We start from the raw sequence: 27,050 nt of genomic DNA on the forward strand, positions 1-27,050 counted from the left end.
CGGGCCTTGGTGGCCGTTTTCCTAATTGACAGATGGAAGGCCACGTGGCGTGGCATGAGTGGTCTAAGCTGGACTGATCTCTGCTTGACACGTGGTAGGCCCTTGCTGGTCCATGTGGCGGACACATGGCAGGACCTGATTGGTTTACGTGGCAGACAGTGATTGGGCGGGGAAAATCCCCTAATCATTTACCCCTCACAGGTGGCGCGTGACTGGTCACATGTCACCTGTGACAGGTGTTGGCCTGCAACAGGCGACGGCCTGCTACAGGTGTCGGCCTGTGATAGGCCGAGAGTTTTTCCCGCCTTATTTCAAAATTGGAAGTGACCCTTCGCATTCTCATTTTACCCTATATAAGGGCATGACCAAAGTCTTATGTTCACACTTTTGCAAAAAAATTTCTTGAAAGAGAACTCTCGAACCCCTGAACTTGAGCTCTGATTTCCTGGACAACTGATTTTACCAACCGCCTGCTTTCCTTAGACGCCTGTTCGACCAAGTTTGTTTCAGAACTTAAGTTTCAGGTAACCTTTGTTCCTTTATCCCTTTCTATTTTGTTTTTTTACATTTTTTCTTTCTTTTTGAAAATGAGGCCTCAAAAGCATCCGGCACGACCTAGGTTAGCAATCAGCCGGTCACCGGGGACGGCTGAGTCTAGGACTGGGGGTGCCGACTGCCCTGCGGTACTTCAATCTTTGCGCAAGTTCTGGAATCTAACTGTCTTTGTATCTATGCAGGACAGTATGGCAAGAACCAAAAGAACAAAGAGGATTGAAACTCTGATGGCTCGTCATTCCGGGACCAAGTTAGTGAGCTATCGGACCAGACGCCTGATACCACTGGTACCCCAGGTGACTCCGTCACTGGGGCTCTGAGGAGGGGGTTAAGGTGGCCCCTTCTAATGCTTTTTTTGACCTAGCTGGTCAGTAGTCGGCTCCTTTTGAAGAAGAAGGGTCGGCCCCCTCGGGGAGAGGGGAGTCGAACTCTTCTGATGGTGAGTCCGAATCCAGCTCTTCAAGTCGGCTTTCTCCAAGTTCGGAAGAAAGGCATTCTCGCTTACATGAGGCGAGACTATCTCATTCAGTCGAAAAAGGGGTCTTCTGGTCAGAAACATCCTCCTCCCATAGCTAGTTAAACACCCCTTATTACTGTCACGTCCCAAAAGGTCGGATCAAGGCCATGAATGAGCGAATAGAGACTTTTCTCTCGGACCATGTGATGGGTCTGAATTTTAAGTTATTTGTGCCGGATGCTGAAGACACAGTCGTCTAGCCCGCGGGGTCTAGTTACGGGACGCCTGTTTTGGCTGTTATGAGGCGGCCATTAAGGCTGGACTTCGATTTCCCCTGCATCCGGCAGTTCAACCAATCCTTGATGGGTACAAGGTGGGGATTTGGCAGTTAGCCCCTAATTCCTGGTTCAACATCCTTGGCTATGTAGTCGGGTGTGAGATGCATGGGGTGGAGCCGAATTTTGAGGCGTTCGCCCATATAAATTATTTAAGTCGAACCCCCAAAGCAAGCGGTACCGGCTGGTACCAAATAACAAGCCACAAAGGCTACTTGATGACTAGAGGGAAGGAAAATAAGTGGAAAGATTGGAGAAACACTTTCCTCCTAGTCACCAGTCCTAACAAGCTCCTAAACAAGCGGTACAATAGGTGGAATAGGGATCCGCCTCTTTTTGCAGGCGGCCCTAGTAGCCGCCTGTTCCTCACCGAGCAGAGGAAAAGATCCTTGACCGAGGACTCTTCAAAGTAGCGATTAGGGCCAACTCTACTACTGGGGTACGGGAGCAGGTGCCTTTGAACTGCGTCCCCAAATTTCAATGGCTGTATGATGAATATTTTTTGGCCGCCTGTGGCCTAAGCAGTCGGACCTCCAGAGGTAGCCGGCCTCTTATTCCTGTATAGGCATCATTTGATTTATTTTAAGTTTTTCTAACTCTTTGCTGTGCCTATTTGCAGCCGAAGCTATGGACCACATTTCGGCATCAAAGAAGGCGTCCGCCCTTCTGCTAGGAAGCACCCAAAGTGAGTTATGATCTTTCGAGTTTCTCTTTGAAATCCTCTTTTTGCCAGTATTAACTTTTCGTGTTTTTGCAGACGGGCTCGTTTAAACCCTCTTCCTCCCAGCAGCCGAACTCAAAGGTTCGGAAACAGACAGCTGGGAGTACGCCTGGCTCTACTAGAAAGCAGGCGGCTGAAAAGCAGTCGCGCACCCCACAAAGTGGGGGTAAACAGACACAAGTCCCAAGGGACAGCCGGTCTCCAAGAGGTATAACCGGCTCCCTCGGCCCTTGTTTAATTCTTTCTTTGTTATTTTTCTTTTGTTCTAACTTTTTTGTCTCTGAATACAGGCGGCCATCAAGAACCAGACTTGGTCAACATGGCCAAGTCTAGGGTGAAAGCCATCCCTCTAGAAGAGAGGAATGCGGTCAAGGGAGTCGGCACCCTCGACCTTGACGGAATCATGGGTGTCCTCTCCGAGGTATACTTGGCATTTTTGTAATGTTGAATGACTTTGCCTGCCGCATGTTTTTGCAAATCTGACGCCTGGTGCTCATTTTCAGGCTATGCTTCGTGTACACGGTCTTCGTAGACCGATTAGCGCCAAAAACAAAGAGGTAAAAGCTGCCAAAGCCATGGCCGCCTCTGACTTTGACAAGGAAATGTTTCAAAATGCCCAAAATGAAATTTTGACAACTTATATTCTTTATTATCAGGCGGCTGCTACTTCGAAGATCAAAGACAAGTTGGAGGCGACTGCTACTTCGGAGATCAAAGACAAGTTGGAGGCGGCCATTAAACAGAACCGAGAGCTGGAGAAGACGGTAAAAGACCTCCGGGACGAGTTGCAGCCATTTAAAAATATTGCCCATAAGGCTAAAAGTCTCCAGAAGTCTTTGGACAAGGTTAAGGAGCGCCTAGAGAAACAGGAGGCGGCAATCACTGAAGAGCTTAAGGCCAAGGCTGAGACCGAGAAGCTGGCTTTGGCTCAGGCCATGATGGAGGCCTCGGCCAATATAATGAAGATGACCTGGTCGACCCTCTTCTCAAAAGGTGACTATGCCCAATGGGATTCCAAGTTCACCGCCTGTAGTGAAGAGTACAATAGAAGGATCATGCAGCAGGCAGCATATGAGGATGAAAGAGAGGAGGAGGAGGCGGCCAGCTCCAGCTCAGGAGAGGAGGAGGAGATGGTCGACCAGCCAACGGAGGCGGATGCTCCTAAGAATCCTGCCCCTGAAATCGAGTCAAAGAAAGAGGATGCCTTGAAGGATCCGGCGCCCATAATTGAGCTCGATCAGACGGAGTTGACTCCGAAGCCCCTCCTAATGTTTAAAGCTTTTATTTTTCAAACTTTTCTCCGGCCTGCGTGCCGTTTGTTCTTGTATCAACTTTACCCGGCCAGGGGGCCGGGGTTTATGAATATTTTTTCGGTCTTTTTGGCCGGCTGTTAATACTAATTTGGCGACTGTTCGGTCGTCTTTGATCAAATTTTCCTCCACCTTGTTTATGCTTATTTTTATCAAGTATTGAGGATCCTTGATATCCTCTTAAATGCCATACCGACTGTATTAGCTTGTCTTGAATTTCAAAAATTTTGATAAAATTTTTGCAAGGTGTAGTAGGCTAGGATGGAGGTTTTTCCAGGTGCCGACTACTCATGGTGTTGACTGCTTATGCCCCCGGGCGACTGGTTGTCTTTGTTCCAGAATTGGCGACCAGTCGTCCATGGACCCAGTCGGACTATCAGGCTTTGCAAATTAATATTTTCGGGCCGCCTTGTGAGTTGTAGTAGCTTGGTGCCAACTAGTTTAACTATATTAGGCTTGCCTTATCTTTGTTTGGGCGTTACCTAGGTGGTTGGACGCCTGTTTGAATTAATTGTGTTTATGAGTATAGCCACAATTAATTCTAATTTTTGATCAAGTAGGAAGTGTCCCAGGGCCCCTGTTTGCCAAAAAACAGTCGACTCTCAAACTTTTTGATTCTATACCTAGGGAAACGACTGGTTACCCACACGGGTTTACCAGGTGCCGCCACTTTTGTTTAAGTAGTAGAGTAACCAGGCGGCATAGGCCGGATGGTCCCCTTAATTCACCAAGTGTTGCTTGGCTATTTACTCAAAAAGGTGTCCACCTAGTAGGAGTAGTGGTTTGAGAGTTCCTGTTTGCCAAAAAAATAGTCGAACTCGCCATACTTTTTAGATTCCATACTAAGTATGAGAGGGTGACTATGAGTAATCTTTGAGATTGCCCAGTCGTCACCACTCCTGCTTGAGTAGTAGAGGTCCCAGGCGGCGGAGGCCGGCTGGTCCCCTTGATTCGCCAATGTTTGTTGGCTATTAACTCAAGAGGTACCCCTTGTATTTATCCCAAGTAATACAGGCGGTCATCCGACTCAGATGTTAACTGCTACCTCTGGCTCGGTTAGTGGTAGAGTTATCCTTGTCTCAGTTATAAACGACTACGTGGTTGTCCCTGGGGACAGTCGTTTAGGGGCCGTGTGTTTAGTTTATAGAGCATTATTCCACCCAAAAGGGAGCTGCTCTCTGCAACGAATCTAATCCGGAGGGATGTTGCCGGACGCCTGCTATGATGTTGGGACAGGTCGTATTAGTTTAATTTTAAGAGAGGATCACTTGGCAAGGCGCCTAAACTGGTCATCTGGCCGTAGGCCTTGTTTAGTTCATGGTGAACACAGGCGCTAAGTTATCTTCAACTACAAGTATAGGAGAGTAGCCGACTGTAAAGTTACAGGCGGCCCTCTGAAACAGTACAAAGTGAAGAAAATGGAGAGTTGCCGATTGTTAGTCCAGTCGGCATGCCCCTCAATTGGTGCAAATTGGAGAGTAGCCGACTGCTAATGGAGCAGGTGGCATGCCTCTCTACATAATATAAATGAAGCAAATTTGCAAGTTTTATTAGTTGCTCTCGGCAATTACATCATTCAAAAATAATACTTCTTTAAATTATCAACATTCCAAGTTCTAGGTAGGGGTTGGCCGTCTAGTGTTTCCAGAAGGTAGGTGTCGTCCCTAACCTCTTCAAAGATTCGGTAAGGTCCCTCCCAGTTGGGAGTTAATTTGCCCAACTCATTGGCCCTACCGACCGCTTCCATCTTTCGTAGTACAAAGTTCCCCACTTTGACTGGACGCCTGTGTACCCTTTTGTTATATGCCCTTGTCATCCTCAGGCGGTAGATTTCATGGCGTAGGGCTGCATTGCCCCTACGTTCTAAGAGTGAATCCAATGCCAAGCGCATCGATTCCCAATTTGCTTCTTCGTCATAAAACAAGGGTCGACTCGTAGTGTTCAATTGGCAGAATAGCTTCTGCCCCATAAGTTAGGAGGATCGGAGTTTCTCCAGTTTCCCCTTTTTCAGTCGTCTTTATGGCCCAGAGAACATGTGGTAGTTCGTCTGGTCACATGCCGCCTGCTCGTTCAATCTTCTTTTTGATACCGTCTGAGATGATTTTATTGAAAGCTTCTACTTGGCCGTTTGCTTGCGACCGACCGACCGATGCAAAGCAGTGAGAGATACCTTGGTCTCCCAGTCAGTTTTTGAGAACAGGCGTCTCAAATTGGGGACCGTTATCAAAAACCATAGACATGGGTACCCCAAATCGAGTGATGACATTTTTCCATATAAAAGAAATCACGTCCTTAGTCTTGATACCCTTAACTGCTTCTGCCTCCACCCACTTAGTGAAGTAGTCTACTGCAACGAATATATACCTCCTGCCGCCTGTTGCCGCCGTGTAAGGCCCTAGAATATCCATGCCCCACTTAGCAAATGGTATAGGACTATGGATGGCCGTGAGGTCAGTGGCCGGACGATGGATTAACTTGCCAAACCTTTGGCACTTGTCACATTTTTTCACCATCTCCAAGGAGTCTACTTCCAAGGTAGGCCAAAAGTAACCTTGTCGCCTTGCTCTTTGAGCAAGCGACCTGCCGCCTAGGTGAGAAGCGCAGTACCCCGAATGTAGATCTTCTAAGACCTCTCGTCCTCTTTCTGGGGTGACACATTTTAGGAGAGGTTGAAGATAGCCCTTTTTAAAGAGTTCTCCCTTGCACATTTCAAAACTGGACGCCCGTTTTTTCAGTAGGGCCGCCTGGGAGTGATCACTCGGCTGGGTGCCGGTTGTTAAATAGGCCCTGATAGGGTCCATCCAGGTTGAGCTTCTATCAAGGATTCCAATAGGATCTTCCTCAATGCTTCGCTTCTCCATAACTTCCCAGAAAACGGTCCTTGGAGTGTCACAGGAGGTCGAGGATGCCAGTTTAGAGAGGGCGTCCGCCTGGTTATTCTCGGACCTGGGTACTTGAGTTAAATGAAATTCCTCAAGAGACCCGGCCGCCTGTCTTACCGCCTGTAAATATTTAATCATAGCCGGATGGGTGGCTTCATAATCACCATTGTATTGACTTACTATCAATTGTGAGTCTGAACAGGCGGCTATCTTCCTTGCCCCGGCCGCCTTGCACATGCAGATGCCAGCCAGCAAAGCTTCATACTCTACCTCGTTGTTCGAGGCTTGGAAATTGAATCGTAGAGCATACTCATACCTGTCGCCTTCGGGCGACTGACATATGATGCTTGCTCCACAACCATTCATAGTGGAGCTTCCGTCCACATAGACCTTCCAGACTTGGTCTGGAATTGTGGAATCAGAAGGCCGAGTCATTTCTACTATGAAGTCAGCAAACGCTTGCCCCTTCACTGCTTTTCTTGGCTCGAATGTGATTACAAGGCTCTGTATTTCTATCGCCCATTTGATCATTCGGCCTGACGACTCCATGGTAGTCAGGGGCCGCTTGATCGGCTGGTCTGTGTATACCACGACTGGATGCGCCAAAAAATAGGGCTTCAACTTTCTAACTGCCATGAAGAGGACAAGGCCAAATTTTTCAACCAGGGGGTATCTTAACTCGGCATTCTTCAAGACGTGACTAACAAAATAGACTAGGAGTTGGCAGTCGTCCCTCTCAGCAAGGAGGACGACACTTAGAGCATGATCAGACACTGCTAGATACATATAGAGCACTTCTTTAGGCAAAGGGCTGACCAGCCTTGGCAAGGAATGCAAGTGTTCTTTCATCTTTTGGAGGGCCGCCTCAACATCCAACCCCCATTCAAACATAGCTTTCTTTTTTATTGCCTGAAAGAAGTAGAGGCATTTGTCGCCTGCCCGGCTGAGAAATCTCCCCAGGGCCGCCAGACAACCTGTTAATTTCTGGACCTCTCGGACAGTGCAGGGCGACTGCATGTCTATGACCGCCTGCATCTTCTCAGGGTTAGCCTCTATATCCCTTTGATTGATAAGAAATCCGAGGAACATCCCAGACTCAACACTAAAAACACACTACTTGGGATTGAGCATGACATGGTGCCGCCTGAGTGTGGTGAATGTTTCTTGGAGGTCGGCCAAATGTTCCGTCTAGAGTTTGGATTTCACAATCATATCATCTATGTACGCCTCCACATTCCTCCCAATTTGTTCAAAGAAGACCATATTTATCATTCTTTGGAAGGTGGTCGGGGCGTTCTTCAAACCAAACGGCATGACCGTATAACAGTATAATCCCTGATCTATGACAAAGTTTGTTTTCTCTTGGTCCTTCTTCCACAGGGGAATCTGATGGAAGCCAGAGTAGGCGTCCATAAAACTCATTAAGGCGTGGCCAGCTGTAGAGTCGACCAGACTGTCGATCTTGGGCAATGGATAACTATCTTTAGGGCACGCCTTGTTCAAGTATATGTAGTCCACACACATGCGCCAGGTACCATTCGGATTTTTCACGAGCACAACGTTTGCAACCCAGTCAGGGAAATAACATTGCCGAATGAACCCTGCATCAAGTAACTTTTTAACTTCGGCGGCAGCCGCCTGGCTTCTTTCTTCGCCATGGTTCCTTTTCTTTTTCCTGACCGGCTTCTTTTTCGGATCCACAGCCAGCTTATGTACTTCCAAGTCTGGACTTATACCTGGCATCTCATATACCTCAAATGCGAAGATATCCTTGAATTCCTTCAAGAGTTGGTGAAAATCATCACCAAGCGCAGCAAGAGCAGTCGTCCCAACCTTAACAGTTCGGTCAGTTTGCGAGTCGTCCAGAACGACGTCCACATGTGTCACCAGCCGGCTGAGGGCGGAACACGTCTGACCACTCCTTGGCAAGTGATTTCTATCGTTTTTCTTTTCATTCGACCCCCGGGTGGGCGGCCTTTCTCTTCTTGCCGCCTACTACCTGAGCAGGCGCATCATCCTTGATTTGATCAAGGTTAGTTTTCTCTCCACTGGGGCTAGAAGCCGCCACAGTGGGTTTGATATCAGAGAGATAACACTCTCTAGCCATTTTCTGGTCTCCCCTCAGGGAGCCAACTGTTCCATCATCCCTCTCAAACTTGAGAAGCATGAGAGGTGGTATGATGACAGCTTTTGAATTGTTCAGGGTGGGTCGCCCCAAGATCATGTTGTATGCCGAGAGCTCCTCGACTACCAAGAACTGGACCACCATGTGGCGGCCCTCCCCTTTCTCACCCAGGCGGATAGGCAGATCCACCCGTCCAACTAGGTGGACTCCTCCTCCTCCAAATCCTACTAAAGGATGGGAGACAGGTTGCATGCTTTTAGTCTTGTACTTCAGCTTGGTCAAGCATCGGTGACTTATGAGATCAGATGAGCTTCCAGTATCAATAATTATTCGACCAACTCTTTGGTTGGCCACTTTGCCTTCAATTACAATAGGGTCATCATGCGGCCCCCTAACACCTCCCAAGTCTTTCTCAGTGATTACAACCTCAGGAAATGAGCTTTTGCGGGTCCGTCCTTGCTCGACGGAGTTAATATCCAGACGCCTGATGTTATCTTTGTTGACCCGGATAGTAGGACCACCTCATGCGAAGCCGCCTGCTGTGGTATAAATGGGCGTTTCATCAGTGTCAGAGCTGTCGGCTGTCCGTTGCTTCTTTTTGGCCGCTTGTTTCTGTTTGAGAGGTGGTTTCCCCTTGGACTTGACATAAGAGTCAAGATCTCCTTTATCTTCCAAGCGGTCTAGAAGACGCTTGAGGCTGATGCATTCATTGGTTTCATGGCCAATGTCCTCGTGATAGTGACATTATTTATCTTGGTTCTGATTGCTGGCAGAACCCTTCATTGCGGCCGGCTTCTCAATTGACATCCGGCCTTTGATTTCATTGAGGATAGCATGGCTATCCTTGTTAAACTCATACTTGGGGGAGTATGGTTTAAATTCCTTCTTCTTTTTCTGGGACGGCTGTTCAGAGGAGTCGGCTGCCCAGACTTCTTTTCTCTTTTTCTCTTCCTTATTGGCCGACTGCTTTGGACGGCTTTCTCTTTTGTCGGACTTTTTGTGGTCCGACTGCTTTCCAACATTACAGAGATCAGTTGCCTGAATGTAGGCGTCCGCCTCCATCATTGCTTCTTGGAGGGTGGTCACCCTCTTTTTGACGAGATCGAATTTAAAGTTCGACTCGTCCTTCAGACCTTTGAAAAAGTCTGTATAGGCTACTTCATCAGGTAGTCCTTGTATCTGAATTCTCATCAGATCGAACCTTTTGATGTAAGAGCGCAGTCCCTCCTTCTCTCCCTGTTGTATGGCCCCCAAATCAAGGGTGGTCTTCTTAGCAGGAATGTTCATTGCAAAATTTGAAGTGAACAAGTAGGTGAGGGTCTTAAAATTGTTGATACACCCGGCCGGCAAGTTGCCGAACCATTGCTGGGCGACTCCCTTCAATGTGGCCAGGAAACACTTGCACCATGTGGAGTCATCCAACCCTTGGAGGTACATTAGGTTGGTGTATGCCATCATGTGATCTTCTGGGTTGGTAGTGCCATCATATGCCCCTACCAACACATTTTTTACTTTGGTCGGCTGAGCGGCCTCTATTATTTCCTTAGAGAAGGCGGATGGTTGTTCTCCAAGTTTGAGCAACCTAAGTTGCCAGTCCAAAGGCTGGACATTCCTTGCCGCCTGTCCTCCAAAAAGAGTAGGCTGCATGAAATATTGAGACTGCGGGACGTATGGTTGAGGGACATACGGGGCCGCCTGATGCTTGTGGGAAGCTGAACGAAATGAGGCTCCGGGCGTCTGGCTCTCATAATTTGACTTAGAACACCTTAGGGAGGTATTATGTAGGCTGTCTTGGAAATCAGAAGTAGAGGCCGACTCTGACAATCGGTCATTCCTCTTCTGACATAACGGATGGGCTTTCTCTTTCCTGGAGAGGGAAAGTGGTACTTAGTTAGATCGATAACTGGTTCCTCCCTTGCCCTAAGCTTAGGGTAAGGAGTCGCCTCCCGATCCTTTACAAGCTTCTTCCTTCCAGATTGGGAGGGTCTTCTAGCTGATTGTTCCTTTGGTGGAACTGTCGTCCTTTTGTTGATTAGAGGCTAGATCTCCCCCTTGAAACTATTCATGAAGGTTATGAGTTCGTTTATAGTGATGGGGGCAGATCCCTCGGCCGCATGTTGATGATCAAGCGGCTGGCCGACTGGTTTACTAGATCCAGCTAGGCAGTCCTCCCGTTCTTTCCTTTCGGAGGGACGGGTGCGTCGAGCTCTTAAGGTCCCGTCAGAGGCCGTATGAGTCTCGACTTCAATTTCATTGTCAGTGCCCTAGTCCGTCTGAATTGAACCAGGGGATCGTCCATGGGACGCTTGTCACTTAGAATCGGTACAAACTGTGATTCCATCTCAAAAGTACTCTCCCCACAGACGGCGCCAAAATGTTTTGGGGGTTTTTTAATGTCCTGCGGGAGAGTTACAATTCCGGGACTGGTACCCTTGTGCCTGTACCTGCAAAACAACGGAGACTCCGGGTGGTGGGAGCTCCGCCTCCGACGATCAAGTTAGTACTTGTATGTGGAGTAAAAAGGTGCGGAAAGTAAAAGGTGATCTGGTTCCTCTAGGGGAGGAGTGATCAGGAAGTGCAATTAATTGCTAAGTCAGGTCTAGCAATCAGAAAGCACGGGTGTTTAGGTTTCTCTAGGTGAGAGTACTTAATTCTCAATCCCCTTTTTTGAGGATTAATTAATGTATTTATACTCTTGGGAAGCGTGCCCAACACTAGGTTTAGGTCAACCTAGGGCTAATTGGGCCTTTCTCGGAAACCGGGCCTTGGTGGCCGTTTTCCTGATTGACAGATGGAAGGCCACGTGGCGTGGCATGAGTGGTCTAAGCTAGACTGATCTCTGCTTGACACGTGGCAGGTCCTTGCTGGTCCATGTGGCGGAAACATGGCAGGACCTGATTGGTCCACGTGGCAGACAGTGATTGGGCGGGGAAAATCCCCTAATCAGGTACCACTATACTTTTAATTTATTCTCTACTGTAGCATTCCATTAAATATACTATGTATTCTTCGATTTGGGTGTCATTAAAATTGATCGGTTAAAGTTTTAAGAGGATGGTAGCCCTTAGCGGCCTTAAGGTTCAAGTTTGAGGTCGGAATTAGCAAAAAAAAAAAAAAAAAAAAAAAAAAAAACGCTTAAAATGTCGCGGTTTATGTGCAAGAAAAATGTCACAATTTGTATATTTTGATTTATTAAAAAAATATGTTCGGTTAAAGTTTTGGGAGTCATTATGACTTTAAAGGATCAAATTTTACAGTCGAAAAAAAAAAAAAAAAAAAAGGACCACAATTGTCCCAAACTAATGTTACATTTAATGAGATGTTATAAGTAAAGAATAAGTCAAAATTACAACAATACCTTTCGGAGTAAAACTAAAAATTGGGCACCAAAGGGAAAATCCCTAAATGTGACATGAATCCCTATAATTTGTATATATCAAAATCATATAAAGCACATATTGTAACATACGAGTATAATTTAAATTATATTAAGTAATAAGTACTTCAAATATACTCGAACTTTGTAGTTAAAATTTCAAATTTTAGTAGTTAATTGGAATATTATAAACTCGAACTTGAGTACAAATATACAATTCCAAACCTCCAATCCAAAACCTTTGTGACCACGTTTGATTGAAACTGTAATAAGTACTAGAGTATACAATATGACAAGTTTGGATTGATTGAACAAGACTTTAGACTTGGACATGAATCTGATACAAATCCAAATCAAACTCGAGCTTGTTTTTTTATTAAACAAAAATCAAACTCGACCTTAATTTAAAATAAATAAACATTTTATTTAGATAGAATGAAATGGAAGGAAAAGGAGATAATAGAAAGAGAGGAGGATAATTTCTCTTGTTTAGGTAATGACTAGATATTTCTCGAGTCATACTTTGTTTTTAAAATCAAGGGGCTGTTTGGTTGGGGTTAATAATTAAAGGGAAAGGGAATGAGCAGGTCTCATTTCCTTTGTTGGTGTTTGTTTGTCACCTTTAATCATTCCCTTTACCCATTTTTATTTTTGAGTTTACCCAAAATCAGTCTATATTGATTCCCCACCCCCCCTGCCTTTTCCATTCCCTTTTCTTAGCCACCATTACACCATCATGTCTACACCAGCAATCACCCTTCTACTCTACCCCCACTGCCCAGCCACCTCGCCGCCCTTCCCCCGGCCATTGCCGTCCCTTCTCTGCCGCTCGCCGACCTCCGGTAAGATCGCATCTCCCTTGAAAATCTTCCCCGACCCCTCGTCAAAACTTGTAATTGACGGCAATGGCTGGTTTAGAGGAGAAGGAAAGGTGAAAGGGATTAGGGGAAGATTTTGTGCGACGGGCTCCAGGGGATTCCGACGAGGTGGTGGCTGGGCGGTAAGGTGGCTGGAGAAGTGGGAAAGTGAAGGAAAAAGGGGTTGTGTGGTGGTGTTGGTGGTGGTGGTTATTCCCTTTGATTTTTAAAAACAAACAACACACTACATGGAATGGTTTTTCATTCCATTCTCTTTTATTCCCTTTGTTCATTCCATTTCATTTACCTTGTGCGAACCAAACAACCCGTAATAGTAATTGAAATTCAAATATAGAATTCTCTAGAAAAATGTAACTTATAAGTCAATCATAACAATAAATAATAAAATAGTACTTTTGCAAAAATCTAAAAAATCAAAAGAAAAAAGGTTAAGTAGAATTTAGGAGGGAAAATCCCTCCAAAAAAAACTTTGCTTTAATATAGGTTTATTTATGGATTGGTGGAAGGAAAGGGAAGGAGAGGGAGGGATCCATTATCCCTATCTCTTTAATTAGTCTTAAATAAGCATAATCCCTCCTAAATGGAAGAGATTTGGAGGGAAAATGGAGTTTAGCTTTCCCCTCCCTTTATCTCCCCTCGACCCTTCCCCTTCCTCCTATTTCCCTCCCCTTCCTTAATTTCCTCCCTTATTTGCTATCCAAATAAAGTGTGACTGATATTCTATCCTAAATTTGATTAAATAACCAAACTTATCTTATCCAAAACCGACTCAAACCCGTAATGTTAACATATATGTGATCACTTAAATTAATAATTTCAAATCAATATAGTCATATAGAAACATTGAATTAACATAATTCGATTTTTACATTACCCTTCACGTCCTTAACTGATCTCATTGATGATCTTTCTGAATTTGCAAACAAATTTATTCACATTACCATTGTTTATAATCAGTAAACAAATTGGCTGTTAATTAATGTGGTTTGTTTTAGACCATGCTTGACTAGTTTTAGTGGAAGGCTGGAAACCTACATCCTAGGCTAGCTCTTATGGACTTCAATGCTTAAGTGTATATGGTTAACTCTTCATTTTTCTATTTTAGTAGTTTATATTAGCCCCTGCTTACTTTGGTAGATATTACTCATGTTAGTAGACGAATGTCACAAAAAATTGGACTAACTTAATCTATTGTGAACTCAACCAATACCTCGTCACAAAAAAAAAAAAAAAAAAAGAAAAAAAAAAAATCAACCAATAACACCTAGTTCATGGGGAGAGGGAGCCCCAGTTGATCTATTAGATCAACAAAATTTGTCAATCTATATTTAGTCGTTGTTTAGTGATGCTTAGTCACTGCTTAGTCATCAAAGTAGACATTAATATTCCATTGAAGCTTCAACCTTCCTTCCACCGATACCTCCCACTTCCTTCCACCGACACCACCAATTCCACCATGCCGACACCATTTGCATCACCTTCTCCTTCCACTGACACCATCTGCATCGTCTCCTCCTTTCACAAAAACCATCATCTTCTACCGACGACATCACGGCGGCTTCGCCGCCAAATTAAACGAAACCCCTATGTTAAAAAGGTGAAATTAAGGGCATGGTTAACCTTAAAGGGGAAGGGTGCTATCCTCCTCCATTAATGCTACCCTTAGAGCTTCAATTTCAATGGAAAATTTCGAAAATCGCCATCCATTTATAAAATAGAATAAAAAATTAAAAAAAGGATGTCGTACCGTGCTCAACACCGATTCCTTCTTGCTAGCGGTTGCCGACAACAGGGGTGTCATAGTGGTGGTGATTGTGGTCGCTGCCTTAGGCCATGAGGCTTGGTGTTTATTGTGGTAAGTTTGCCGTTCAACTGGAAGATGGAGATGGTGATTTGGCAATGGTAATTTGGCAATATTTCCTAATCATGGTTGTGCTTTTACCAAATTGTCCTATACTAAATGAAGGAAAAACCAAAAATGCCCTTATAATTGACAATTTTTGTTGATCTAGTAGATCAACTTGTATTTCCTCTTCATGGGGACTCAACCCTTGCTTGCTATATCAAGTTTAACTTTAACTTTGACAAGGTTGATTAGAAGTTCGATTCAAAAAAAAAAAAGGGTTGATTACGAGTTTAGGACTTTGGTAAATGGATCGGTTAAATAAAAAATCGAAGGACTCTGAAGATATTGTATCAATAATGGCATTCTTATTGTCCATCTACGTGTGTATCAATGTCAATCATCAAGTAATTCCTGAGTATTTCAGCCCGTTCTTCCTGCAAATTTCTGTCATTTATCAAGACAACATTATTGGAATTTGTCCAATTACAGTTCCATACATTCAGTACAATTATTCTCCTTTCTATGAGCAAAGGATTAGTGCGCTATTCAATCCTGAAGGATGGCTGCAATACAAAGTCGCCATTTAAGAACGTGGCCTCAGCTCTCTTCAAAAGTCCATATTCAAATCCTTGGTTTCTTTGGTTCAGTTGAAAATCCAAACTGAGGAGTCTATTTTGCCCAGAGTTTGAAGAGAAGCACAGACGGTAATTGGTAGATGATGTAGAGATTATCTTCTGGGTGTTAGAACTACAGCTAACAATATTCTGTAGCAAAGCTACAGATCATGGTTTCAGTGAATTATCAGTTTTTCTGAGGCCCAAGGCAAGCAGCTGTGCTAGAGGAGAGCTGTTGCTGCCCAGTGCTTCCTTTCACAGCTCCAAAAAGAAAAAAGGACTCGTATAATACAAGCCTACAAAATCTCCCAACTCAGGCACTTGCCCACCTAATATACCACACTTGAACAAGTTTGTTACCAAGAACAACAATGAATGACGCTGATATACTACTAAAATTTACAAGCCAGATGATTTATGATACACATATCTTCCACGTCCCACCATGTACACTGCTATTGCTGAATAGAGGTTGCAACAAGGACATATCTACAGCTCCCTCACACTAACGCCTTCCATTAGAAGAATTCATGTTGTCAAGTTGCATCACTCTCCCGCGCAACTCTTCAATTGTGTTGGATGCATCCTGCTAGGCAAAAAAAGATGAAATGAGCAGATTCACGACACCAGATATTGCACTGTTATTTTTATGCTGTAAAAAAAGCAACGACATGAATCTACTAGTGAAAGAACAAACTCTTAGTCTTTTTCTCAGATTTTCCTCTTCAACGTCTCGTCTGTCTCTCTCCTCTGAGAAAATGTCAATTAGACTCTCCTGCTCCTTGTTGAGCTCCTCAATTTTACATTCCGCTTCATGGAGCTGTTCGTCATAGAATTAAAAATTAAGGGACAAAATTATTTCAAAAAAAACAGACGCTCCACAGTTACAGAGAAGACAATGCATCAAATAAAATAACCATCATGTCCATTCACAAGAGGGAGCCATAAAAGAGGAACTGTGATTTTTATTGCATGGTTTCAGATTTGTTACTATGATTATTTTACCAATTAGAAAGAAACCGTAACATGTGTCACAAGAACAAAAGTGGGGCAAACCATAGATTCATGCAAGACTACAACCATCTGATTCCTACCACAGTAAAATAGAGTGGGGGAAAAGCATTCAAGATCGAAGTACAGAAAGGAGAATTCAGAAAAGGAGGTTGATACTGTAAGGAGTCAATGAGTTGCAAGAAACAATTTAGAAAATAATAAGGATAGATTAATCGAATTCGAACAGCTAGAGTTTGGAAGTTTGTTCGCAGTGACTAGTTGGTATTACGGATTCTACCTTTGTTTCAAGTGATTTGCATTTGCCTCTTTCAAATTGCAAGTTGCGTTGCAAAGCATCTAGCTTCTCCCCATTGTTCCCCTCCAACCTAATTAAAAAAAAAAATACAAAAATGTAAGCATAAAAAAATGTATCTGAATGCCATTATATATCAGTAAAGATCCTCTATCCTATTTCATGTCTCAACTTTAGACTCAAACTCTTCTTCACTTGCTTCATCACCAACATTACAGTTTTGATGCAGAAACCAGTAAGACAACAGATTAGACACAATGAACACAGATCGTCTGGAATCAGAATCACAGTCCAACTTTCCTACCTTTCTTTCAATAAACGATTCTCCTCTTTCAACTCATCCAAAACTTGCAACTTCTCTTTCAATATACGATTCTCCTCCTTCAGCATATCCAAAGCTTGCAATCTTTCTTTCTCCTTTTCTGACTGAACCAAACCTTGCAAATCGGAGGAGGACGTGGGATCCATAGCACCATTAGCACTTTTTTCCTGTCAAAAGTAATTTAAAAAGAAAAATGGAAACTCATTAGAAACTCAACCTGTTACGCCAAACAAGGAAACTCTGAATTAAATTTAGCTTTCAGATATCTAGCAGGCATGATGACAACAAGAAAGGAAACCCAAACCTCATTCTAATATGACCACCTTAATTTTACCAACCTAGCCCATGAATTTCATCAATGCAATATCTGCATTGTATATGATTCAAATTTGTTTACACTTTAAAATATTGGAGTAAAACAGCACTCAATTCAGACGTGCCTCAATTTTAGAATTCAAGAATTCTTCGGTCAGAGCTCCAACTCTAGATAGATATCTAGGAAAGACTTGCCTTTTCAAGCCGCACATGGACAGACCATTTCCGCCCTCATTTAAGTAAAACAGAAGCATTTCAAAAAAGAGAAAACTCGATAGATAAAATTTTTGCTGTACACTGTCGTTGATCCATTTTCATATATGACATCACAGCCTACTTTTGACATGAAGAATCATCTGCTCATGCAATAACTAGTTCTTCCAAAGTGAGCATGCATCTAAGAGAACTGTGCACAAATCAATTATACACTGACAGAAATGTGAATATACCTGTTGTACTGCACAGCTCGTTGTTCCAGAAGGAAAAGCTTTTCCTGACTGGTCTTTGTCAGTAGTCTTCAATGTTGAATGACTAGTTTCAAGAGTCTTCAATGTTGAATGACTAGTTTCATTAACTCTCTTCCTTAAAACCCTAGGTAGCTCATAATTGTCAGAAGTATCTTCCATAGACGGTGATGATGGCTCTTCAGAACTTTCTCTAACTCTGGCAGTGCGGTCATTCCCATATTTCTCATTCACTGATACATGTTTTCCCGAAGTTTTCTCTCCATTCTTGTCAGATGATTGCCCATTTCCATATTTCTCATTCACTGATATATGTTTTGTCGCAGTTTTCTCTCCAGTCTTGTCAGATCTACGACCATTTCCATATTTGTCGTATTTTCCCACTGTATTCCCTCCATGCTTGTCAGATGAACGAGGGGAATAAAGCTTATCATAATCCACGCCTCTCCCTTTGCTTTTAGCACGTGATGATGGAGTGTAATCAGGAGAAGATTCTGCCATTGCCGGTTCAGAATATGAAAAACATATATTAAAACTCAAACTCCTTTACAGTAAGATAAAAATTCCAGCTCATGTTATTTCGATTTTTATTTTTATTTATTTTTTTTGTTGGGGGGGGGGGGAATAGTACATAAACGTTTTCTACATTTTCTCCCTACTGCGTTCTTTTAATTAAAATAATAATTTAGATTTTGAATATAGTTTATACCTAAATTAATTCATTACAAATGGTTTAGAATATAATGTAATTTGAAAATATAAAACAGGAAATCTAATATTGTCAGCTTTGGATGCATATTGATATCGTATTATTTATAATGGCTTCCTTAGATAGTAAAGAAAAGGAGACATTAAGAGCCCCTCATCACGAGAGATAATTCTTATGCATACATTGGTACACCAACTAACAAAATAAGTTTGGAAATAATTGATCACTTAAAAATTGTAATTTTTTTACTCTAGTCAAGAAGTAACAGAAAAATAGCAACCCACTAATAATCAACCACAAGTTAACTTTCATTCAGGCATAAATGATAATTATATACCTCTGTCTCCCGCTTCTAGTTGTTTCTTGTTGATTCTAGGTGCATAGCCAATCTTATGACAGTAAGTGCGCCTGAACAAAGAATAATAACAATGTTTAGATCTGATGAAGAATATAATAAAGCAGAAATAAGCATTGGGTGAGATAACAGACCAATAGTTTTTCTGCATTTGCACCAGTTTATTTTCCAGTCTGGCAAGAACTGTAGTGCGCTCAAACCCCTGCTTATCATGAGCTGGCTCAACAAAGTTTGCTTCTAGCACACCTGTAATACATGTTTTGGCTCAGATTGCTGAACTAGATTCAACATAAAGGAGTAATGAAAGGAAAAAGCAGCACCTATGACACCTCGGCCATCACTTCCAGCAGCGCTCCAGACCCTCCAGAAAGGCTAATGCAGCAAAAGTAACCAAGAGAAAGCTCATATCAGATGCAAAGTGTTTATGTAGGGAATCAAACTATGAGGAATAAAAGTATCCACATAACATGTGAAAATCAGAATCATGAAAATGAGGTATCAAGCGACAAAATCGAGAGGAGATGTTACGAATAATGTCTCCATGGTTAAGATGAACACCATATATGAGAAAACACTATAAGGTAACAATAAAAGACATGTAACTAACCTTTATTAGACGATTCTTATGATAAACATTAAATCCTTGAACATCAATATGAGCTGTCGCGTCTTTCACAAATCCAATAGTGACAATAGCAACCATCTACAATTAGACACACAAAATGCAATGAGCGAGATAGCAGTAAATGTAATTAAAGATGAACATTAGTTAGTGAATAATTACATCTGCATTCCTGGGAGCACCATCAGCACCAGGCTGGGGACGGTACGTAACCTCCTCGCTCATCATCATGTCATTCACTACGTTGTGGTGCTCAACATCTTTTCCTCGAATTATCATACGGTATCTTGGTGGAAGTCTGAGATATAGAATTGATGCATAACTCTGAAGGTTGAAAAGCAGGAGTATAATTAGAAAGGGACACTGCTAAAATAATACTAATGTCCTCACTCCTCAGACAGTCAGACCTCCGCAATTTGCAAAAATTAATCAAATAGAAGGGAAAGCAACAGCGAAAATCTAGAGAACCATGTACACAGAGTTGATCTATGTATTCATGTAAAAGAGCTGAAGACAAGAATCACATTCCCCCTCCAACCCCCCCCCCCCTCCCAGCCCAATAAAACCAAGCATCATGGGAGCAAAAGTTGTATACTTGAAAAAACTGCTTAGCAAAGAACAAGATAGACATACAGGGAAAGTGGAGGAAAAGATAACAAGGGCTCACTGTCTGAAGAAAGCAGTAAGATATTATATCACAAAAACAAGAGGAAGAATTTTCCTAGCCAAGTGTTTTATGAATAATTGAAAAATCGCCATATCAAAAGCATTCATTCAATAATTTACGTCTCTTGTGGCCTTGTGGGAGGAGGAACGTTAAAAAAACAAAAATATTAGCAGTAACAGAGAATATGAATAAAGTTTTATTTATCATCTCTTCAACTATCCAACAATCAACTTCCATGTCCAGGCTTGCACTCAAAACGATACAAACATGTTCAAAACTCCGTGAATCACTGAGATATTCATCTAAAAAGTTGGACATCATATGAAGCAACTCACATTGATTTGCCAAGTAATTGAAATCTTTAACATTATACAAATAAATATCAAAAGCAGTATCAATTACCCTTAATGAGTGCCTGTAAGTCAAAAAATGTTTAGAATTTGGGTATTCCTTTGCCATTTCTACGCTCTTCTCATCTCTGTTGACACCCCTAATTTGAATATCCTGTCATTTCACATCATCAATATTGTTTACAAGCAGAAAAAAGAAAGACAATAGCACAAAATACTAGGGAAATAAAGAGTTCAATAAATGACAAACTTACATGTGGATCAGAGTTGAAGTCAAGTTCCAGTAGTCCTTGATCATCCTCCCAGAGGTTGTATATGATTATACGTGTACCATGGTCTTTCATTAAATTAAACTGCAGCAGTGCAAGGCCATTTTAAACAGAGTGGCTGTTTAGGATGTAAAATTATAAATTCATACCACATAAAAACCATGGAACTTAGAATTAAGGTAAAGTAGAAAATTCTAACGGACAACAAGGGATTAAATTTAGTCTGAAATAAATATGATAGAAAACACAAGATATTAGTCTACAGCTATATACTTGAAATATATCATGCTTTACAATGAGTCTATGAGGATATAAACTGCTCTGTGGCTCTGTAGTCTGTACCCTCAGTTTCATTTACAAGAAGAATGAGAGCTCGAAAAAGCAAAGCCAAAATTCAGAATACAAGATGGCCACCAACAATTCACCTTGCAACAACTAAAAAGTGAATGATTACCTGTTGGAGGAGTTCAGTTTCGCTTGAATATGGTGACCAGTTTATCATTGTATCAACATTTCTTATCCAATCATCGGCAGAGGACCGCATCATCTTCTGCCATTCCCTCTCCCTCATTTCATAGTCAAGCTTTGAATCCAACAGCAAAGTAGACAGGATTAGAAAAGTGCAAAAGATATAATAATCAGAAAACACACAAACAGAAAATTTATATTGGATAATTTATAACATCAACTCTGGTTAAAAGTCAACAGCATATTTCAAGTATTTCAGAACTAGCTAGGGAACAGTGAACCACAATAACTACATGAGCAGGTCTCAGAGTTACAAAACAAGTTATTGAAACCAAAGCAACTGATACTTTGATTATTCGATTGTATGTTGGGTCAAATGGCCCCCAAAGAATATACAATTATACCATAAACCAAAACCCATTTATTGATTAAATTCATTCTTGAGGGGAAGGGAAATAGAGGCAATAGATTTAGAAGTGGTTTCTTTATACTATTCTTCATGTTTAAATTAAAGAGCAACATATATATGCTAGACACAACAATAACATGAAAGAGTATGTCGACATTACAATGGGAACTACGATGTCTTCCTTTCCTGTGCTTCTCAAAAATGTATACGACAGCAACCCAATGCTTTGTGTGACGCTGAAATGTACAAGAACATAAAATCAGAAATTATTAGATATTTGACATACAGATGATGGAAACTATAAATAATTACACGCTCAAACAATGAAAGAGAATATAAAGTGTAGTAGACAATGACCAACAAGAAAAGCATTTCTGTCCCGATTGTAGCAATTGCTTAAATCGCTACACGGATCCTTATTGTCCAGTCTAGTTGGTCAGAAGAGGCAAAGGTCAAAATCTTCAGGATTATGTAGGAAATCAAGACATAACTTGAGCACACAATTCGTCAAAAAAACTCAAATTTCAACACCGTTCTAATTTCCTCAGTTTGCACTAGACTTGGGTGTGTGCAGAGTACAAATTTTATCATTTAGTACAAGAGCCACACTGAGTTTCCCAAAAGCAAGAAACTGCCACAAGATGACCATCTCAACAGGAATTCTGCTTACTGGATAATTTCATACCCTCTTCAATCAAATTTCTATGTGTTTCCATTCATACATCATATTAGTCCATCAGTCATCTCTAAAACAGTAAAACTACATTCTTTACAATAAATCTAGTGTAAGAATCAGGAACTTCAATTCCAGATCAGATTATTGAATTTACTAAGTTTTTCCAATTTGCAGAATTAAGGGAAGTTGTTGTGAGATTCATCATTAAAACCTAAACCAAATCTGTGCACATAGGGTTGCCGGATCAGATGATTGAATTTACTTAGATTTTCCAATTTGCAGAATTAAGGGATGTTGTTGTGAGATTCATCGTTAAAACCTAAACCAAATCTATGCACATAGGGTACACAGGAAATGCTTGGTTGATATATTATGCTGTCATAAATGAGATACAGAACAGTTGCAACTTGCAACAAAAAAATAGTAAATCTCAGTCCAATGCTCATGACAAAGACCTAAATAGGGAAGCAATTCTGAAGCTTTCACTCTTCACCTTGCACTTGAAAACAATTTTCATGATTTTTCACAAGCTGTTCACAAGTGGCTTGTCTAAAAGCGATGAAATTGAAAGACAACTACAAGTTCCATATGAAGCATAATTAGTAATGAAAATTATATGAAAAATAAATAGACATATTTGTGTAGGACAAGCATCCCCATGTGTACTTAATGAAACATAATTTCTGCATTAAAATTAGAGACAAAACAATAAAATGCTTATCTAGGATAAACTAGTCAAAGATGGGTTTCGAGACTTAAGCATATCTTAATGGATAAAGTCCATCTTAGTAACTTAATGGCTCAACATATGTCCTGGTATATGTAATTCTGTAGAAAATTTATAAGGGAATCCAAACTGGGACACAGAAAAACAAAAATCACTACGAGAAAAATTTGCCATTTTCAAACAAACCTTTTACCATCTTTTCCACAGCTGCGTGAGAAGACAATAACATCAGCTCCAAGCCTCATAGTACTTGTCTTGAAGCCATTGCCATCTTGAAAGATAACAGATAAGAACATGTCAACAGTCTAACACAACAGGAGAACCAGACACTTACTGAAAACAAACATATATACAGCAAAATTCACTTACATTGCCCAATTGTATTCGCCAATTTGCTCTTTGCAGAGTACCCCAAGGACATACATTGACGCATTTTATCAGGATCCATCCCACCACCATTATCTATATGAAAGGTTACCAACAAACTCAGAAGAAGTTTGAGATAGTTAAGTCCATAGCAATTCAGCATTTAATAGCCACATTGTTATAATGTTGAAACCACATCATAAGAATTCAGTATATCAACTAAAAGCCACCATTCATCATAAAAAGATGAGGTGGTGATAATTTTATACCTAGAAGTTCCAAGTAGATTTCATTAATCATTGTAAGAGGCATATGATGGCCAAATAGATTAGAAGTTAGAACATGAATTGAATAATGAATAGAAATGAAAGGGGATGAATGCCTATAAAAATACTGCATCAAAGAGGCATGCTACCACTTCAATAGTTCAATCAGTACCTTCAATCAGCAACATTTTATTCCCATCTTTCTTATTTATAAGCATATCTATGTTGACAAATGTTGCTCCATTGCAGACCTAACAGTAAAAAAATCAGAACCTTAGTCATTGCAGACAAAGTAGACACTCTAGACAGGACATGTATTCAATAGTTAATCATACACAGAGAGGCCAAGTACCTCATCCAATGAATTGTCCAAGAGCTCCGCAAAAGCTACACAGAAAAGTGAATGTGATAATCTCATTAGATAAACAAGAGAAGACAGAATTGAGAAAAATAATAATACAAACATTTAGAGATAATGCAAAGACGGGACTTCCACAGATAGAACATGTAGAATGTTCTTACCTCCAAGAGCCCACTTATGACTAGTGGCATTAGAATGCAGAAACTTGGGGTGAACCCTAACATGATCCATTCCACCTGCAAAATGATTAAAAGAAATTAAAATCCGTATCCTGCTGCTGATTGATTAGCAGTTAAATCACAGAGAAGGTTTTTATCACTTAAAGGACCAGACAAAAGTGATCACAGAAAGCACTGAATTGAAAGAAAAAGAGCATAAAGTTCAGATTTCAAATGAAAAGGTCTATCATGACGATTTAGTTGCCTAATGGAACAATCAGGTAACTCGATAATCCATAAATGTTCTCCATTAATGTGAAGGGCATTGATTTTGTCCCCTTACTCCATCAATGTATGTCCTTCAGTATAATCCATAAAATATGCTCTCCATTAAGGGTTCTTTGCTCTGTCAAGTAACTCGATTAACATAGGAGGAACTTGAGCTTTTGTTGAGCATGGGGCTATTGAGTATAAAGGCTGTAATTAATTAAAACTTCATTCTGTATACAAATTCAAATTTAAACAGCAATCCGCTTTTCTTAGAAACCAACCCAACACCATTATGAAATATCAAAAGGCACACATAACCACATTGGGTGTACGAATCGCATTAATATTAAAAAATCCCCTTCTAAAGAAAAATAACCCTTTAATCTTCAAATGAATTACCAGCAAATCAGCAACCATGTTCAAAGCAAGACCTCCGTATTATGTGAAGTTTCCCAGGAAAAATAACCATAACTAAACTGTCTGTAATTAGATGTATAATTCAACAAGCATTAGTGCCCTAAAAGAATCACTTATTTCCAAGTTTTCAGTCTTCCATACTAGTATTAAAAATCACAATTGCACCACAAAACCAGATTATCTCTCTCCTTTCGCCACGAAAACCCTCCACAGTTCATGACAGAAACTCACTTCGCAACGAAAACCCTCCACAATTCATGTAAAAGCGCACAAACTAAATAATCAATCTACAATAAACCACTACAAACAATTGTTCTCAAGCCATAAAAACAAAAAAACCCAGTTACTTGAAATCAAAATATTAACTAATTCAACTTCCCATTAACAATTCCCCCCAATTACTTGCATTCAAAACCCCATTACAGTCCAAGGATCAACTTTCAATTAAAAACATTATAAATCTTCAAGCAACGAATTTCACACACATTTACTTAAATTTCTACAAAAATCACACAGCACCAAAAAAAAAAAAAAAAAAAAAAAAAAAACCTAAAAACAAACCAATTTAATAAAACACAAAAATTAAATCAAACCCAGAAGAAAAAAACCTGTATTATTATCCCACTTTGCACAAGGAGCACCCTCATAATCACCCGCCTTCCAAAACTGCTTATTACCCTGCGAACTCACCGGAACCGGCGGAAGTAGCAAAGCAGACTCCGGCAACGACGGAATAGGATCTAGAAACCCCGGCGGAAGAGAACCATCAACAACCTTCTGCTTCTTGGCCGGAACACCGCCATTAGAGGAACTCAAAGCTCTCTTCTCGGCGCCCCCATCGCCGGCGTCATCGTCGTCGCTAAGATCAATGACGGGAGCAGGCGCCGACGAAGGAGTAGCAGCATTGACGGCTCTGTCTCGCATTCGTTGGAAGAGAACTTCGTATTCTTGCTTAACTTGTACATCCATGGCGGAAGATTTTTGCATGGAAGAGAGAGAATAAGAAAGAGGAGAGAGAAAGTCAATTGAGTTGAATTGAATTGAATTTTATAACAGCAGAAAATATTGAATTGAGAGAGAAAGTGTTTTTTTTTTTTTTAATGCTCAAATTTGATGTACTCGTCAATAAAATAAAGGGATGATGAAACGAAATGCAATTTTTTAAAGGGAAAAAAATAAATGGGAAATTTACGGTAGAATTTTTTTTTTTTTTTTTTTTTTTTTGTAATTACGGAGTGGTAATTGTGGCGGATTGGCGGGGTAATTAAGCGTTGCTTTTGAGAAGGTTAATGGCGAGTAAGATTATGAGAATTGGGGCGGTTTGATTGGGTTGTGGTGAATTAATTAATTAATGAATGGGATTAATATTTTTAGTGAGAAATGAATTGGATTAATAATGGGTTGGTCTAATTAATCGTATTAAAAGATATCTAAGAGATTATTAAAAGATGTCTAAGAGATTGTGTACTCCGTATAAACGAAGTATTTGGTTCTTTCTAAAAATAAAAAAATAAAAAAAATAATAAAAAAAAACAACGAAGTATTTGGTTCTTGTCTTTGAGCCTTTGAGGGCATAGGGTTTGTGTTTGACTAATTTTTTTTATTGATGAAATAGATCTAAAGGCGGTAATTCGGTAAACCAAAAAGAAAGAATTATAAATAATGAAATCGATTAGGGGGAAAGGAAAGGAAAGGAAGACTCTTTGAATATTCAACTAGTATTCAGCCCTTGCGATGCACGGATTAAACTTGTATTGAATTAGTATTGAAAGAGCGAAATGTGATAATATTACAACACCAAATTATAGTGATAGAAGTTAATACAAAAGTTAAGCACAAATTGTGAATTTAAAGTTGCCTATCTATGCACAACTTATTTCATTCTACAAAACATTCAATGACCTGTAAACAAAAAAAAATCAATGACCTATAGTGATGATGAGTAACAATATACTAATGTACTATACATACAAATTCAATACATACATGTTTAGTTGAAAAACCAATCTTAGCTCATGTACCATATCAATTTGATTATGCCAAGTATAGTGATTAAAACTTAAAGATTAAAACTTGTATGATATAAAAGGACTTGAAATATTTATGCCTGTAGGTTGAATAAAATTATTTTTCAAATTTATATACAAATATATTAATTTCAATAGGTTTACATGTACAAGCTATAGGAACTAAGAATGGCAATATTCTCGATCATCTTCTCAAACTATTCCATGATCAGGATTCTCCAAACCTTTTGCAATTCATCTCTAACTTTCTGCAACTAAAATTCACTAGCAAATTATTAATGATCGTAAAACTATATAAAACATGCAAACTTTCAACATAATTTCTCCTTGTTATTATTCTCATTATAACCTTTACATCATAATTCAATTACTTGTAATCTACACGACCAATTAGTTACATTCTCTTCATCGAACTTAAATGTCAAAA

The 27,050-nt window shown here is 40.7% G+C and overlaps 1 protein-coding gene across 1 annotated transcript; it reads right to left on the bottom strand.

Annotated features, from left to right (window-relative positions):
* Window positions 1-14,916: 14,916 nt before the first annotated feature.
* LOC110739675 (protein MICRORCHIDIA 7-like) lies at window positions 14,917-25,769 on the bottom strand. Its single transcript, XM_021920128.1, has 20 exons — window positions 25,205-25,769; window positions 23,913-23,987; window positions 23,743-23,777; window positions 23,563-23,641; window positions 23,128-23,220; window positions 22,945-23,029; window positions 21,516-21,591; window positions 20,933-21,061; window positions 20,464-20,562; window positions 20,262-20,363; window positions 19,355-19,516; window positions 19,178-19,273; window positions 18,891-18,942; window positions 18,705-18,816; window positions 18,553-18,623; window positions 17,492-18,000; window positions 16,710-16,894; window positions 16,391-16,478; window positions 15,797-15,919; window positions 14,917-15,685 (listed from the first exon to the last, which is right to left on the bottom strand). The coding sequence occupies exons 1-20, from the start codon at window positions 25,581-25,583 to the stop codon at window positions 15,605-15,607; spliced, it is 2,631 nt and encodes an 876-aa protein (XP_021775820.1). The 5' UTR covers window positions 25,584-25,769; the 3' UTR covers window positions 14,917-15,604.
* Between the last annotated feature and the right edge of the window lie 1,281 nt (window positions 25,770-27,050).

This window comes from Chenopodium quinoa, unplaced genomic scaffold (assembly GCF_001683475.1).
Source record: "Chenopodium quinoa cultivar QQ74 unplaced genomic scaffold, ASM168347v1, whole genome shotgun sequence".
In the NCBI taxonomy this organism is placed as follows: domain Eukaryota; kingdom Viridiplantae; phylum Streptophyta; class Magnoliopsida; order Caryophyllales; family Amaranthaceae; genus Chenopodium; species Chenopodium quinoa.